Below are 18,409 nucleotides of genomic sequence, written 5' to 3'. Positions count from 1 at the left end.
TTACGAACAAAAACCTACGTGAATTCAGCTCCCGCTCTTATGAACAGTTGTAGCCGTAAGTCGAAGCTGCATAAGTACTGGCCTGTTAACTTCAGCTTCGTTTTCAGGCGACCGAACGATCTCTCCTAATCGAAGTCATTGATACACGGAAGACTTGACGAACGACGATGCGAAGTTGACCGGAGGAATACAGGAACTGTGGCGATCGCTAATTATAAACGCAGAGGCCACTGTCTCCTGCAGCGTGCCCGTTTGATTTGACTGTGCGGACAGGTTTGGGTGGGCGCCTCTCACGGCGAGCGCGCGGCCCGGGCTGCTCTGGGGCTCGGGAAAGTGCGCGAGCAAAACGCGATAACTATACGCAGTACGTGCGATTACGCGCACCGAGATGATTGCGCCCGGCCGGTCTACGCGGAAAGCCTCGCACGCGCCGAGGCAATAAGAAAGTGCGCAACAAGCGGAACCCGAAACGTTATCGCTTCATTTCGAGGGGTCGGAAGGAAAAGCAGTGAACGCGTACCCTTTCGCAAAACGGCCACGCCTCCTCATGCAAAAAATGCTTCCCGTCTCAAAGTCATATATAAGGAGCTGGCGGACATTCATCGCCGTCCTCGGTGCTTGTTTGTAGGAGTGCGCTAGTCCGACAATCACCATGAATGCCTCGGTGAGTGGCCCCGTGTTTGGTCAACTGTGATCGGCATGTTCCCGTACGAGTTAGCTTGCAGCACGTAGGCTGACTTCACGTATGGAAGCAAGCAGGTCCGCTGTTGCCGCTCATTGTCATGCATCTATAGTTGCATTTGTTAATTAGCTGTTGCCGGGTGCAATGCATCCTCGTGCGGCGCATCCTAGGGATGACGCGCTGTTCGGTGCTCTCGCTTTCATATTGATGGGATTAAGTTTGTTCAAGCTAACTTTGCTGATAAAGTTGTGTCAAATAGCTAAAGCTTTCTTGCCTATTGTTGCATCACTGTCTCTACCTTACGTTAAATTAACGATATTCTAGAACTGCCAGAACAACGATCTGCTTAAGGGGCACGCCAGATTGCTTTTGACGACCACGTGTTCTTTACTGTGCGGCCTAATCTAGAAGTACGAACGTGAGCGTTCTGCCATTTCGCTAGCATAGAAATTCCTACGCCGCGAGCGGAGTGGAACCCACGAACTCAGCAACCATATATTACACTGCATTTGTGCTTAAAAAGCTGTCGGTCATAATGTGTTGGGACTCGGCTTACTACTCCGAAGCTGCCCATACGCAAACGCGTGGGAAGTTAATCGCGTCATTGTTATATGAGATTACGGAACATATGAAACATGATATATCCCGGTAGTAAGGCTGCACCTTGATTTTACTCGGCTGAAAGCGATTCGTGCCACGTTTCACGTCAGGAGGTTCTCTTTGCAATGAACAAGTATTTGCGACAGTGAAAACCGACAGGTTACATACACTGAAAATGTAGCCTTTCCATTGCAAGCGAAATCATTCTGACTAGAGTGGGAAAGCATTTCGCTTCGAATGAATACAGTCAACATCTCGGAGTATGCCGTGCGCCTGATTGCATTTCGCTTGCCTCATCGAAATGCAGCCACGCGCATCAACACGAGTGTGTTTGTTCGAAGGCCGGTGGATTATTTACAACGAGATTTGACGGCAAGGCTTTTGTTTTCCTTAAAGTAATATTGTATGAACAAGCGACGCGATACTCTCTCGTGCGTCAGCTTAATTACCACACATAAGTGCACGGATCTCCTACGGTTTCGGCCATTATAGTGTCACAAGGACGTTTAACAGGAATTGAACATTTTACGACCGGTTTTGACAATAGCTGGCTGGATGCGGCAACGAAAGGTGATATTTTCCCTTCACTTCTGTCTCTCAATAACACAATGTCCACAACCCAACTATTTCTACTTCGTGGCAACGTTTTGCTGACCTGGACGACACATTTCACTCACGCGGTGATCGTTATACTACATGGCACATCTACTGCAAACACGGTATCTCCGATATGTAACCTTTTGTCTTGCGTACACCGGGCACATTCAGTAGCAGTATCACCAGCGCTGCCACTTACGCAGATGTTATATGCAAGTGGCGAAAAGCGGCTGAATAGGTTATCCGTCTACACGCCTTGATGCGAAACCGAAGCTAGCCCCCGGACAAGGTCTATTCGGATAAATCGTTACACTGATCACCGCGAATGCCATCCGCTGCAAGGACTTGACGGAAGTGGGGGCAGTTACTCCGTGCGTGAGTAATTATAACCGCTTGTCCCGCATTTAGCCCCCTCTGCGAGAGTTCTGGCACTTCCTGATACAGCTTATCTGATATACCTGTGCATGAAGCAGAGTGAACGCACTCTGCCGGGGTGCACTAATAAAGTGATAGAAAACGCCCCGAATGAAACAGTGTCCGACGTCCTTCCGCATAGAGTACTCTTCCTGTCGTTCCCTTTTTCGTCAGAATGTGCGGCGCAAACGGAAGTCATGCCGTATAGGACCGGGCTAGTGGGTATATTCCGTGAACAAGATGTCGCTTGTTTCTTTCCGCTCGCTTTCGCGCTTTTCTTATCACCACGAACGTCAAGGCTTTCTTGAGTAAACCAGAGAATTTTACTCCTTAGAGCCAGTTGTTTCACTATATATAGGAAGAGGCACTCAGTTTCAGTTTATTGATAATTGAAGTTGCAATGATTGGTACAAACAAATATGCAGACGAGAGTCCCAAAGTCAATGACTGCACACGGGACCCTCGGTTAAAAATAAAAAAGCGATTGTGTACAGCAGGGGCAGGAAATAAAATATCAAGTACAAATTCAAAGAAAAAGAAGCATCAAAAACATCAAAAAGCAACATAAATCATCTATACAATAAAAATAGATCAAACTGCAGGTCATCAAAGCTATCGTGAAGAAAGCATTTACGAATAATAAAAAGTTTTGATTCATGCTTAAATTTGTTTAAGGAAGGTAGATGTTTAAGTCATAGTGGTTCCAAAACATAAGCGAGGAAAAGGATGATGTCATTTTTCCATAGTTCGTGTCAGAGCGAGGAAGCAGAAAATTGAGATTGCGCGCAAGCCTAGTGCAGTTCTTATTAGCCTGCGATCAATAAGAAAGACGATTATGACGCATTTTAAAAAAGAGAATACTTAAATGATGCTTAAACAAACCAGAAGTGGTTTCACCCGGCCGCGGCGGCTCCATTTTCGATGGAGGCGAAAATGTTTGAGGCCCGTGTACTTAGATTTAGGTGCACGTTAAAAAACCCCAGGTGGTCGAAATTTCCGCAGCCCTCCACTACGGCGTCCCTCATAATCATATGGTGGTTTTGTCACGTTAAACCCCAGATAGTATTATTATTATTAGTTTTACTCGGCAGTAAAAGAAAATTACGCTTCTGCAATCACAACACTTTCTGCGATAGAAGTGTTCACCGCTCACAATAGACTCGAAATGAGTGGCACATGACAGCGTCTTCCTGCAGTTCTCGCACCAGCTAGCTGTGACGTCATTGACTTTGACGGAGTCTGCGTCACTAGTTAATTGTTTGGCGGTAAAGAAGGAGCAACGTTCTGTTTTGAGGGAACCGAAAGCTCACGTGTTCGTATAATACGAGACTTTGAAATCCGTGACGTCACATCGGCGGGCCAGCGTATCGCCTTTTCTTTTTTTGCCCCGTGCCTATAAACACAGCGCCTAACGTGATTTTGTAATGCTCTTTAGTGTCCTTCAATCAGGCACATCGGCATCCCGCATATTCACTAAGACGCGCTAGCAAAAGCACTCACGTTTGTGCCAGTGAATGGCGGTGTTGCGCATGCTGTTGCGAATGCGACCCGTCAATGCAAAGCGATACTTGAGAACAAAATCTCTGTGACTTCGGCTCCTGCTGCCAAAAAATATAATTGGAAAGACCGTGCGGAGGACTCGAAATATTTTTCACGTGTCCCTTAAATAACCCTATTGCTGGTGATATTGAGGCATGGCGTATCTACCGGGGGGGGGGGGGGGGGGGACAAGGGGGGCGCCAGCCCTCCACTTTCGGCAGTGGTCACTGTCGGCTTTAGTGTTTAGTGGTGCAGGTGGGCAGCCTAGCCCTTCTCACATTCTGTCGGCTGCACACTGAGAAACCATCTAATGAGGCAAAGTTTCACTTCTACACAGCAATCACTTCATAATTATATAGTGAAATTTGTCCTGCGCTTCTGCTGTGGAGATCGTCTCCCGTGTCTCACGACCACGCGCTGTAGGTTCTGTGCCGTGCAGGCCGCCTATGCGACGCTTTGCGCTACAGCACTGCAGAGAAGGGTGGGGGGGGGTGGCCTCTTAACGTTAGAGCACTCTGCCCTGATTTCATGCTGATCTGCCTGGCCTGACATAATGGACGACGCAAATACGCGCGGGAACCAGTAAATGTTTTATGGAGCGATCAGACGCTCTTCCTGTTTCAGGAAATTCATTTTCTTTTATCGGAAAGGAATATCAACGCTGCTGTATATCCAGTTTGCTATGTATGAGTCGATGAGTGTGCAGAATTGTTGAGTGTTTTACTTGGGCCGTATTGAGTTTCCGATTAACTTGCTTCGCGTTGCCAACGTTTTTTAGATTAATTTAAAATCGGTGGCCTTGCTTATCGTATGGTAGCTTGCAGCGATCGCGACGGCTTGTAACAAGGCGAGGAATAAGGCAGTGGACCCAAGTACATAGGGAAGCCCAGCTTTCAAGCTTGTTCCACAACTTGATATACCGGAGCAGGCAAATGGTCAAGGTCCACGGTTTTCTGGACTAATACCTGTTGGGGTTTAACGTCCCAAAACCACGATATGATTATGAGAGACGCCGTAGCGGAGGGCTCCGGAAATTTTGACCACCTGGGGTTCTTTAAAGGGACACTAAAGGAAAATAAAAATTTAGGTCAGAGTGAAAGCCCAATGTATGACAACTTCTAAAACGGCAATATTATCAACAGCAGTGCCCTACTCACCGAGAAATTAAGCTAAATGTATCACATGATGAGCGCCACGAGTGGGACATTTTCGAAGTGATCCCGATGACGTAGGGAAGTCGGCCTGCAATAAATCACTAGTAATCAAACTAGCAGCAGTAAAAAAAGAACATTCCGAGCATCAAAAGACGTAATAAAATGCTGTTTGTTTGTTTCCGCTTGATTCATGGAAAACAAAACCTCCGTGGCGTTGCCATGGGGAACGGCGCGCGTGGTTCAAAGGTTCCGTTTTCGCCGAGCTGTGCCTCGCCCGTCTCAGTGGTAGTTTCGGGATCGCGTACTGCCGTGCGTGTTTTGCGCGCTCGTGAAAGTCGCTCTGACAGAAAGTTCGACAAAATGCCGCATGCGTGTGATATTGCCGGATGCCCGAATGGTGCACAACGCCAGTGCTGCAGCAAGGAAACCGGTGTGTCTTTTCACTGGGTGCCGCGGAATGAACCCTTACGCTCGAAGTGGCTTAGTGTCATGCCATTGCGCCAGTGTGCTAAACAGTCAAAACTTCTGCGTGTGTGCTCGCTGCACTTTCGTACTGAGGATTACGAGACCAACCGCAACTTGGTGACGGCTTTGAATGTGCCCATCCGAGCAAGTCTTTGCCGCAGCGCCGTTGTTGCTACCAGTTGCTACTGTGGGTCCCGCTACTTCCGCTCGGCTGCTACTAGTGTCGGCGGCCGCGCAGTAAAAGCGGGCAACGTTGGGCACGGCAGCAGTGACGTATGAGAGTCGTATTTTCAGGCGGGAGATTTGAAGCGCGCTAACGCGATGCGGACCACTAAAAACGTGATTTTATTTCAAAATAAGCACTTCCTTGGCACAAAAGCAGCGCTACGAGGTTTCTGGACCGCTGTTTCAACAATCAACGTCGACTTAATATTTGCCTTTAGTGTCCCTTTAACGTGCACCTAAATATAATCACAGGGGCCTCGAGCATCTTCGCCTCCATCGAAAGCGAGGCCGCCGCTGCCGGAATCGATCCCGCGACGTGGGTTTTCTGGGCTTATGAGACTGAACTGAGAGCCGGGATAGTTGGTCTTGAGTCATCTCGAATTGACTTGTACAGGGCAAATACAACTCGGACGGCAAAGAAGCACACACGCGCAGCGCTGCTTATTTCTCTCCCTCTCTTCCTCTCTCTCAGCAAGGATGAGTTCACAGAGTTGCAAGCACGCACAAACAGCTCTACATCGTTATATTAAGGCTGAAAATATTTATTACACTCATATGAATCCATCTCGCCAGCTTCCATAAGTAGCCGCTGTCATTGTGATCGGCGGGCTACAGCCTTCTTGAATTACATTCCGAATGAGACACTGTCCGGCTATTCAAAAAAATGTTTAGTTATTGTTCAGCATAGTTATGCGCTGTTGAGTGTGCACACATCATTTAACGCCGCGAGATTTCACAGGTGTATGATGTCGCGTAACAAGCACGTGATCTTAAGGCAGACCGAAAATGTTTGACGAATGGCGAAGAAGCAATGACCAAAAGTATGCCGTCTTCAAAATAGTGTATTCTCTTATTTTTATGTAGACGTGCATGAATGGTCATTACGCGATGGATCATTTTGGGGTCATTTGTTGCATCGCGTTACGAGCAGGTGCTGTGTGCATGGCCCAGAAAATTTCGACCAATCATAAGCAGCTAACGACCAATGCGGAAGGAAAGAATGCGTGGTAGTTTAACGTTGTAATCACCCAAATTTTTTGAAAGAAAATTTGCGCTTATACTGTTTGCATAGGCGTACTTACCTGGAGGGGCCGGAGGGCCTTCCAAGCAAAGTAGGAAACAGCGCAATACAACGAAGACAAGAAAGACCAAACAGGACCAGCGCTGAACAGCGCTGGTCCGGTTTGGTCTCTATTGTTTTCGTTATATTGCGCTGTTTTCTACTATGTAGTTCGCACGCTCCAAGCAAAGTTGCAAATACAAATACGATGAGTATAAAAAATGAAGGAAAGAAGATGACTTTTTAGGGCTCGTTTTTCTTTTTTAGACACAATATTAATGACGACTAACAGACAATAATGCCAAGGGAAGTATAGGGGATGTCGTTTGCAGTAAGTAGAACATAAATGTGAAGAAAGTAAAGTGGACGAAAAGATAATTTGCCGTTCGGTCCCTGCAGATAACTTGCAGGTTCGGTCCCGGCCGGCGGCAAGTTATCTTTTCGTCCACTTTACTTTCTTCACATTTATGTCCTACTTACTGCACACGACATCCCTTATACCTTCCTTGGTATTATTGCCTGTTAGTTCTCATTAATATTGAGTATAAAGAATGTACTATGCCCCTAATACCCCAAATTCTTGCTTGAAATGAACTTGTGGTTGAGAAGTTAACATTGACAACAACAACAACAACAACAACAACAACAATAATAATAATAATAATAATAATAATAATAATAATAATAATAATAATAATAATAATAATAATAATAATAATAATAATAATAATAATAATAATAATAATAACGCGTTAGAAACAGTATTTCTACTGAAGCAAACAAGAAAAAATATAAGATACGGAAGCCTGAATATCTGCAAGAAAGTGTAGCACTAATTACAGAAAAGAAGAGGTACAGTCACTGCTACCTACATTAAAAAACGAAATTATTAGTGAGCAGCTTCTAGACTTTATCGAAATTTCATTGAATTATGCAAATCTATACAACTGGGGAGGCCGCCATCGACATAATTGTATTCATGCATAAATGTATAAAACGTGTTGCGTGCCATACTATCACATGCATAACACGTATATGTATGGTTGTCCCAGTGTATGCTCTGTAGAACTGACTGTACTTTCCCTATAATGTTATCAAACACTGCTAACCAAACTCTATCTATGTATATGAAAAACTCACACCAAATTGAGTGCGAATGAAGTTCTCTCTCTCTCTGTGCATATATATATATATATATATATATATATATATATATATATATATATATATATATATGGCCGACAGAGTGAGAAATGCTTGCCGCCCCCCCCCCCCCCCCCCCCCAATCTCAAACAAGTTGGTACGCCACTGCGTTGAGGTATATATCAAGGTTTAGCGCACCCCTTCAAAGACGCCTGTTAACGCATATCACCTATTACAGAGAAAACACAGCAGGAAAAAGGCTGCGATGGCTGAGTGAATAAGAGATCTGTGCTTCCCGATGGTGCCTGACGCCATCCTGAAGGCGTCACAGGAAGAGAATACTTCACAAACGTAAAGCCTATGTTGTCGATCCTAGCATTACTGAATTCTCGCGCAGCCAACAGCAGTTTCCTGATATGCCGTTAACAGATGCAAATGTTATACATTCATAACGTCAAGGCAGACCTCCAGTGGAATAGTTCCAGTTCCTTAAGTTAAGTCCGCAAAAAAAAATGTTATATAAGAATAAAGGACTCCTCACAAGACAACGCTATAACCAACTTTTATTTAAATTAGTTATGCCGCCATAAAATCACTATGTACTCGAAACTTGCCACGGACATTTTACAGTTTAACTACCCAATAAGTAAAGCAGCGTCATTGAAGTACACCGGGCAAAACATATTCGCTTCTCGGGAAACTGGACTACCGGTCGCGCATACGTGCAAGGCATCATTCACAGAGAGAAACGACACGGCGTTTCAGCATGGCGTCACTATTTTGCCCACGTACCCGTGCTTTGCGAGGCAAATTCGTTCGTTCAAATTATTTATCGTGTTCACAGTTCATCGCCCTTCTGCTGTGCGCCTGCGTCGCCGTCGCCGTGGCCGGCCACTTCGGAGGCTTCGGCGGATACGGTGGCGGCTTCGGCGGCTTCGAGGGCGGCCACGGCTACCACAAGACCGTCCCGGGACCCTCGTTCTTGGTTAAGACCGTGCACCACGTCAACAAGCTCCACAGAGGCGCACATCTGGTCGGCGGCCACCACGGACACGGCGGATACGGAGGTGGCTACGGAGGAGGATTCGGCTTCGGAGGCCTCAAGCACTGAGCCCGGGGATTCGGTGTGGACGAACTACGGCGCGTCATCTTGCTTGGCTGAGACCCTGCCGAGTCGCGGGGACTTTTGCCACAGCGCTGCGCGGGGCGCAATATTGTAAATGCGCGTAATATTGTGCTTTGAGCCAAGCATTGTACGGGACGTACATGCTCTAATGGGTAACAGAGACAAAGGAACGCCGCGCTGAACGACGCCATCCAAAACCGGAGCTCAAATGTGTGCCGTCGACATGGTTGACAGAGAGACATGTTACGACTGCAGCCTACGCTAACGTCCCGGCTTCTACACCACGCAGAGTCTGATAGTACTGACGCAGTAGTCTGGTAGTACTGGTAGTGCTCGTGTAAAGCGTCTGTATCCTTTCTTTTCTTTCAGTCGGGTGTGAAACTGCGTGTTCAAGCTTTTTGTCCTTGGTAGGGCAACGCATTTCACCTCCCTCCTCCTGAGACACTGATTCCTTGCTATTATCATTTCAATAATGCTCGCGTTGCCTTGCAAGCCGGCATCTATATAGATGACAGGGCCTGCCCTCTCTAACTGTAAACTCTTCCAGGAAGACCACTGCTGTAATTCTAAAGAACGCGTGGCGTCACGGTCAAAGCGCTCAGGCAATGTTGCTGCCGGGAGATGTGTGCCCGCCATGCGCCTCACCTCGGTCTATGCATCGTAACAGAGCCTACGCGATGGGTCGACGATAATGACAGCAAATATGATGTAAGGTCACCGCAGACCATTGGCTGGAACGGTCGCTTAAGCTATTCTTTTTCTGTGATGACTATACATATATCCCTATCTTCAGTACGACCTATGTGACTGCTAAAATAAACTCGGCGAGTTAATTTATACCACTGGCTGCAATGTCACTGTACCTGCAGCAAAGACAGCGTCTCCATGCCTTTCTATCAGCGGCTGTTTATCTCAGGCAAACTGTCTCCTTCCATTTTCAACCCAAAATAAAGAGCCACATCCTGCATCCGTGCCCTACTCTCTTGGCTTCGATACCATCACAGTGTGGTGGCACAGCTCCCCTGACACAACATAATTTTTTTCTTTCATGCCTTCGCAATGCAGTCCCAGTGGATTTCGACGTTGACCTGATTTGCTGCCTTCAGATGACGCGCTGAGGCCAAATGCATGTGTTTCCAAAGATTGCCTACCAATCGTTCAAGTCGCGAAAGACTTCTGGGTGATCAGCCAATCCCATGATAGAGAGGGTATATTTAGGAGTATAATTTCCCGAAACTTCACAGTCGGTTATTGATAGAAAACTTAGAGCGCAAATAGAAGGACACAAGACGGAGAAGCATCACAGGCGCTCTTCGTCCTGCGTGCTTCTACTTGCTCTCGAAGTTTTCTGTGAATATGCAATACCAATTAGTCCACCTATCCACCCTGTTGTTTATAGGGGATGCCGTAATGAAGTGATCCGGGATGATCGTGGCCACCTGGGGCTTTTTAGTGTGCATGAACCACAGCGCACAGTGCAGGAGCGGGTAGAACGCTGCTCAAACCTGAATATGCCCGGATTCGAACCGGTCACTTCGTGCTCAGCTCAACGCCACAGCGCAATAGTAATATAACTTAACGAAATGTGAAGCATTGCGCCAGCGGTGAAGCCAGGGGAGGGAGGTTAACCACCCAAGGAAATCCCCCTTCCCCCGTCGCATCAGAAGGTTACAGGGGGAGGCTGTACCCAGAAAGTGGTGGGTTAGTACTGAATGAAAGATCCTGGAAGCAGGGTGGAAACGAAAAAAATTGCAGGAGGCAAACCGTAAAGTTAACCCGAAAGTTGGTATTGGGTTAAAATAAAGGTGAATGTGAATGCTAGTCAGGAAGTAGTGGTATAGTTTCATTGAACAGGGGCTTTGAGGTGGGGCATCACATTCAGTCCTTTCGTATCATATTCTTGAATTCTACAGTCCGTGAGGTGCGAAGAATAACATCAAGCTTTCTTTTCAAATAGATAACGTTTGTTACTAACCTAGGAATTTAAAGGCAGAGAATAAACTGAAAGACTGAAAAAAGAAAACACGTTTCTTTTTTCGCCTTCTCTTGGCACGGCGAAAGCAAAAAAAAAACCCCTTCAAATAGCAGATTCACATTTGCTTGTCGCAATACGAGAGAACTGAGGCACAGTTAATTTCGAGTGGCTTTAGCGGACCGACATAGGACAATAGGCCTAGGTTTGCATTTTGGTAAGTACGCTGCACGCCTTGCCGGTGAGCTTGAGATGACGTATGTCACTGCGTCGCGACGTTACCCCGTCGGAGGCCGTGCAAACCGTATTCTTGCCTATTTATAGAAATAAATACCAGTCTGTATACGTATTCCGACAGCCGTTGGCATGCAAAGGTTGTTTTTCTTGAAGGCCTTTACAAGCTGTGCCAAATGTCTGCTTACGTGAAGCGGCTAAAAAGAAATATCCTTGCGCTGCTGGACGGCTGGAACCAATAATGCGCATCACCTTATAAGCGTCTGGTTTCGTTTGAAAAACGGCACATTTTTGTCCTAAAGACTGACAGTGTTAGCAATGCGTGTAACGCACAAACATATTGTGAGGGGGTCATGAAAGAAAATTTTCACCCTCCTTCCTGAAACCCGCTTGAATTTGCCAGGACTCCATTTAAGATTTTTTTCGTTATCTTTTTATTTTATATTTTATTTACAAGTACTGCTGTCTCAGTTATTGAGACATAACAGGAGCGGATACAAATGTTCAACACCAATGACAAAAAAATTCAATTTAACAAAATACATGATTATGCAACTCTTCTTCAAATTACTGAGCATCGAGTCTGCGCAGAGACCCATCAAGCTCATTCCATATATCTACGGTCCGCGGAAACAAGGAAAACTTAAAGCAATGAAGACTAACTCTAAAGGGCATAATATTTAGGGGACTGAATCGTCGGGTACGGCGTGCAGAAGCTGCAACGAAAGAAATGGGCGCTAGAACACTCAAGCCGGTGTGAACTATCTGATGCAGGAGGATGATACGATTGCAAGTGCGCCGATGTTCGAGAGACTGCAGTGATAAAACATGCGCATGCGAACGGTCATAGCGATGAAAAATAAACCCTATTGCCTTTTTGAACAGATTCTAACATAGCTATGTCATGTTTGTGGTGAGGGGACCAAACAACCGACGCATATTCGAGTATGGGCCTGCCCGATGTTTTGTACGCTGTCAATATGCATTCTTTTGTCGAGTTGCCTAACGTGTGTCGGAGATACCAAAGTTTTCGAAGGGCCTTGTTGCAGATTGTTTCGATGTGTGTGTGCCATTTAAATTTGTTGTCAGAGTTACACCAAGGTATTTAAACTCCGTAACACGAGCTAGACTGACACCATCATTAGTATATATAAAATTGAGAGGCTGTTTCTTATTTGAAAAGGTCATGGCTACAGTGTTTTTGAAGTTAATAGAAATTTGCCAGGTTTCACTCCAGTTATAAAACAATGAAAAAACACTATTCAGCGCTTCCTGATCTTCAACATTATGGTGTTATAAGTAACGCAGTCGTCTGCATACATTCTGAGTTTAATTTGAGTGTCACCGATAATTTCTGCTACGTCATTTATGTAGATAATAAGCAAGAGCGGCCCAAGCACCGAACTTTGACGCACCCCTGATGTGATTTAAACGTCAGATGACCTCGCGCGGTTAAACGTAACAAGTTGTGTGCGCAACCGCACGCAATTTCATTCATTCAATACCAAATACCAAAGCTTTACAGACTGGTCGGCCCTGTGCGTGTACTAATTAAATTAACCAGCATGGTCTCAGCGCGCACAGGCCACACGAACACACCTGACTCCATGACAGCAAACACTGACTTTCACAGTGGTGGCACGATGAACAGGGGAGTGAGCAAACGCACTGAGTTGGTTCTAACGTAAGTCGCGTGGAGATTCGGGGCTGCCGGTGGTCACACGAAACAAAGAGCGCCCCCAGATTACTGACGAGACAGGGCGTCGTTTTTTACGAAGCATGCGGTGGGGAGGGCACCAGCCTTTGATCTCTCCATGCCGGGCTGACTGAAAGGGAAGCTCACGCATGCGACAAACCTGCCGCGCTTGCCTGGCCCCCTTCCATGCCTGGGTAGCGCTCAACGTAACAGAAAACGGTCATAATCATGAACTGACGAAAAAGTAACTGATGTTTCGGCCGCTCTTCGACAAAGGTTCGTCCCGCGGCCGAAAGATCAGTTATTGTTTTTTGTAGCGTTAGCTACACTGGCCGAGGCGGAGCAGTTTCGCGTGGCAGTTCGAGAGCCGTGCTGCGCATGCACGAGGAGCAGTGACGTCACACGGCGCACAGCTGGCGCACCGGAGCCGCCGCCACCGCGCACGCCTCGCCGGTCTGCGCATTCCAGAGGAGTGACGTCATAGCCGTGGCAGACGCATTGGCGCCGGCGCGCGCCCAGCTGTGCGCCTCCGTTGCGCAGTGGCCGTCTGACGCTGCGCCGGAGCCGCTTGATAGCTCCTCTCATTTTGCGCGCATACGCAGACGTACCAGTGGGGGTATATATATAGCGGGGAGCAGGAGGAGGAGGCACAGGGAGGTTAGCCATTTGTAAAACCGGCTGGCTGGCGTTTGCCAGTGTGGTATAGCCATGGAGAAGGAGAGCGCAAATGCTGCTAAGCGGCGCAGAAAAGCAGAGAAGCTTGACAACCAGGAAAGCTAAGAATAATCAGCTGAACCTTAGCTAACGCTACGTATATCCTGGCATAGCCGAGCTAAGCCACTGCAATTTTAACGCGATAGCGTTAAAGAGCTCGTATCGCAGAAATTCCGCCGTCGGCGTCGGTGTCGGCGCCGTTGGTTGTGAGCGAAAAATCATCATCTTGTCCGTGACCGAAAAATCGAAAAAGCTGCAAATAAAATAAATAATAAAAATGTTGGCCCGAGTGAGAATCGAACCCAGGCCGTCTGCGTGGAAAGCAGGTGTTCTACCACACAGCCATGCCTCTGCTTTTTTTTTCTTTAATTCATGGAAATATGACCCGTTATAGCTGTGAACTACACACTACATACTTCATCACATTAGAATTACCTTAACATTCAGAACACCCACATTGTTGCCTACAGTAAGAGGCTGTTCAAAAGTCAGGCAAACACACACAAGCGTCCAGAAGTGCAAGCCACTCCGGAACGGGCTCAAAAGTCTCAACAACACTGCGCACTTGAGCAGCTTCTTCTCGGAAGACAGACCTCGTCGATCGTGGTGGCTCGGCGTGCCTGTCGATCGTGCGACTTTTCCATAGCGCATAAAGTCCTAATAACATAAATAAATCATACGGTGTATTATTGGTGGGGCTCTTTTTGAAAGGGAGGAACCGAATACCATGAGCTGTGATTGGAAGGTATTTTCTGATTGTTCTCTTTAGAATGTCCCAGAAATAAAATGCGTCACGACAATGGATAAAACAATGCTCTATCGTCTCAGGTTGGTCACAGAGTCGACAATTTACAGTCCAGGGCACATATATTGCTTTTTCATTGAGCCATTTCTTCACTGGTAGAGTGGATGTGTGCAGTTTAAAGAAAAGCGTTTTCGCTGCTGGCGATATGCACATCCTACGTACACGGAATAATAAATACATCATGGCCAGGCAAAAGCAAATATGGCAGTCGGTATACAGGTTCTGGGAAAAGGTTATTCACAAGTGCAGCGGTTAGCGTTGTTCTGTCTATATTATATAAATACTCTAATGTAAATCTGGTTTTCAAAAAGTTGACAGTATCAACAATTTCTTTTAAGAATCCCGACAACTGCGATTCCTTGGCAACATTTGTCGTGACATAAAGAAAAGGAAGATGGTAACTCAGACGGTTTCGAAGAACTGCCAACAGAACTGGGTGACAGACGTCTTTAAGATAAAAAAATCGCAACACCAACTGTCGCACAAACAAATGCACCAGACTGAGGCCGCCCTTCTCAAGTGGAAGAAAAAGGTTGGCTCTTCTCATGGGTTCCCATGAAGAGCCCCAAATAAAACAAGCAAATATCCTATGAAACGCTTGAATGTGCACACGAGAGCAGTGCAATACCTGCAAAACATACACAAGCTTTGATGCAAGAAATATATTGCACGCTTTTGCTCTTGAAAAAATGGAAAGGTCTCGTCCGTGCCATGTTGACACCTTTCGACGGATATTAGTTATCGCGGACGTCCAATGTGGGCCGCTGTTACGATAGTTATCAAGAGGCACACCAAGATACCGCATAGCAGTCGCATTCCAATGGATATTTGAGAACACTGAGGGAGTTTGAGCCCACATTCCCAGCCAGAATCCTCTGCTTTTATCAAAATTTATACTGGCTCCAGCGATTTCACAGAAACGTAAAGTAGTGTTTACTGCTTCTTGAACACTAGGTTTATCGATGCAAAAGAAGGCGATGTCGTCGGCATAAGCTAGAACTTTAATTTCCTCAGCCTCATATCGGTATCCTCTAATGCTAGAATTTAGAAGCACACTTAAACATAGTGGTTCCAGGTATATTGCAAAGCGCAAAGGCGAGAGCGGACACCCCTGACGTACGGATGAATTTAACTCTATTATATCCGAAAGTGTGCGGTTTACAATGAGCCTTGTAGTGCACTTTTTATAACAGAGTGAAATGCCATTGTACAGTACGTCACCCAACTGCAGATGTCTTAGGAGCCTGAACAGGAAAGCATGCTGTACCTTATCAAAGGCTTTAGCGAGGTCTATTTGAAGAAGGGCTACTTGGTCCATACTACCATCGATACATTCAAGGACTGACCGCGCTATATGGATATTTGTTTGTATAGCGCGGCCTCGAATTCCACATGTTTGGTGGTCACCTACGCATCTAGTCATCACTGTCTGCAGGCGATTTGTCAGCAATTTCGCAAATATTTTGTAATCAACGTTACATAATAATATAGGTCTATATCCGTTAACTCTCTTTAACGCCGCCCCGCCACGGTGGTCTAGTGGTTATGGCGCTCGACTGCTGACCCGCAGGTCGCGGGATCGAATCCCGGCCGCGGCGGCTGCATTTTCGATGGAGGCGAAAATGTTTGAGGCCCGTGTACTTAGATTTAGGTGCACGTTAAAGATCCCCAGGTGGTCGAAATTTCCGGAGCCCTCCACTACGGCGTCTCTCATAATCATATCTTGGTTTTGGGACGTTAAACCCTAGATATTATCTCTTTAACGCTTCAGTGTCAGTACTTTTTGGTATTAATGTTGTATGGCCCTGATAGAAAGAAGGAGGAAGCTCACCACGTTCATAGGCCTCCTTAAAAAGTTGCTCAAGAAAAGGAACGAGAAGTTCCTGAAATTTTATGTAAAATTCCGCACTAAGGCCATCTGGGCCAGGAGTTTTGTTTTTCTGCAACGTGCTTATTGCAAACCTTATTTCTTTCCTAGTGATGGACCCATCAACACTAAGTCTGTCGTCCTCTTGTAAGGGTGGCACAAGCGCAATAAAGTGGTCAGCTTTTTCTTCATAATCATCCCGAAGCTCAGCCGCGGTAAATAGTTTTTTATAATACTCTTCGAATGCGGCTCTTATTTGACATGTCTCTGTGCAAATAGAACCACGTGATTCAATTTGCAATATCTGTTTAGAAAGTGCATACCGCTTTTCATCCCCAAGAGCGCTTTTTGTGGGTTCCTCATCAGCGAAACGAGTAACACGTGAACGAACCATTGCTCCTCTATATATACTTCTGCATCATGTTTTTGTATCTGCGCTCGAACCGAATTTATCTCATCAACGTACAATCCCGGCTCTTGACTTTCAAATGCATGGAGCTTATGAAGTAAATCATAAAGATAACGTTTTTAAGCAGTTTTTCTATGGGTCAACTCGCATGAAATACCAATTGCCTCATACTTAACTTTCTCTTTGAACATTTCCCACTGAGCAAAAATTGGCAGCTGTCGACATTGTGTTACCTCACGTAGCAATTCGTTGACTATTTTTTCGAAACATTCCTCACGCAAGAGCTGTACGTTAAGCTTCCATAGTTCCCAGTTTGGAGGAAGCTTGGAGTTGCACTGAAAGCAACTTTCATGTTTCCCAAAAATACGCGTCCTGTATACAGCTGTCACAGTACGACATGTAATATCGCAGTAATATTGCGTGGTACAAGCGTACATTGCCATCGGGCGTCACACTATATCAATATCATAACGACTTGGTGGTTTAAAGACAGCCACCCATTACAAAAGGCACACACATTACTGCGCGTATTCCCTTCAGACCACGTAGTAGGTGCATCGCAACTTCGAAAAAGTTTCTCGCGCATAATTGCTTCTGGTTTAAAGCATGCTACCCATTACATAAGGCACACACCTTAGTGCGCGCATTCTCTTAAACACTCGTAGTGTTCGAAGTGCGCACTATAGGGACAGGATATCGCTGCCGCGTTTGACTCTTAAAGGCGAAGCTTAAGTGTCCCCCAATTTTTTTTTTCTTCTACGAGCGTCAATTCTTCCAACTATATATATGCACATATATATGCAGTTAGAGGAGTGTAGACACCAAAGTCGGACGGAAAACTACCTACAGCATGAGCTCTGTGTGCTTGCGAAAAATTCCCGCTCTTCAGTGTCGTTAACAATGCGACGTCGCTATAAATGAATAAGCCTAGCGATTTCTTGCACGGCCCTTGCAGGAATATTCAGCAACGTCGGTCGTCGCCATACAATGAAGAGGAATTTGAAAGAGCTGGGCTTCTGAGGTGGCGTACGAATATATTGTAATGTCCTCCAAATTGTAAATACGCTTAAAGGGACCTACAACTGGACGTCCAGAGCGTCATCAGATCCTGGTGGAAATGAAAATACTGTGAATTATAGTGACAGATTCAAGCATCCTTTTCGCGATCTGCGTAGGATTTATAATATTAAATCGCGTTTAAGAGTCACAAAAAAAACCGGAAGAGCCTTGAAGCGGGACTATGAAGTCGTTCACTTTGCTGTACGGAGTCTGATGCTTTCATACGCACCAGGATATATATATATATATATATATATATATATATATATATATATATATATATATATATATATATATATATATATGTATATATATATATATATATATATATATATATATATATATATATATATATATGTATATATATATATATATATATATATATATATATATATATATATATATATATATATATATATATATATATATATATATTATTGTAAATCCCCGCTCTATTCTGTTCTGCTTACGATCTAAAAGGAGTTGACTTTTGAGAAGCGCTGCTGTATGCCCGGAGCATGCCCGTGGTGTGCACGCATGCGCAGCAAACCGCAGCGCACAAACTCGAACCGCTGCTGTGCTAGCCGTACTGACCGGCCACTGTTTGTAGCATGTGTTGTGTGCACGACTTCATGGTCGTCGTAGATG

At 45.6% G+C, this 18,409-nt stretch overlaps 1 protein-coding gene across 1 annotated transcript; it reads left to right on the top strand.

Moving 5' to 3' along the window:
- Positions 1 to 578: 578 nt before the first annotated feature.
- Positions 579 to 9,303, top strand: LOC119389979 (uncharacterized). The gene is made up of 2 exons (XM_037657488.2): positions 579 to 664; positions 8,724 to 9,303. The coding sequence occupies exons 1-2, from the start codon at positions 653 to 655 to the stop codon at positions 8,988 to 8,990; spliced, it is 279 nt and encodes a 92-aa protein (XP_037513416.1). The 5' UTR covers positions 579 to 652; the 3' UTR covers positions 8,991 to 9,303.
- Positions 9,304 to 18,409: the final 9,106 nt, after the last annotated feature.

This window comes from Rhipicephalus sanguineus, chromosome 1 (genome assembly GCF_013339695.2).
Source record: "Rhipicephalus sanguineus isolate Rsan-2018 chromosome 1, BIME_Rsan_1.4, whole genome shotgun sequence".
NCBI classification, from domain to species: Eukaryota; Metazoa; Arthropoda; class Arachnida; order Ixodida; family Ixodidae; genus Rhipicephalus; species Rhipicephalus sanguineus.
Note: the sequence above shows the minus strand (reverse complement) of the source record. Positions and strands in the feature narration are given on the sequence as shown.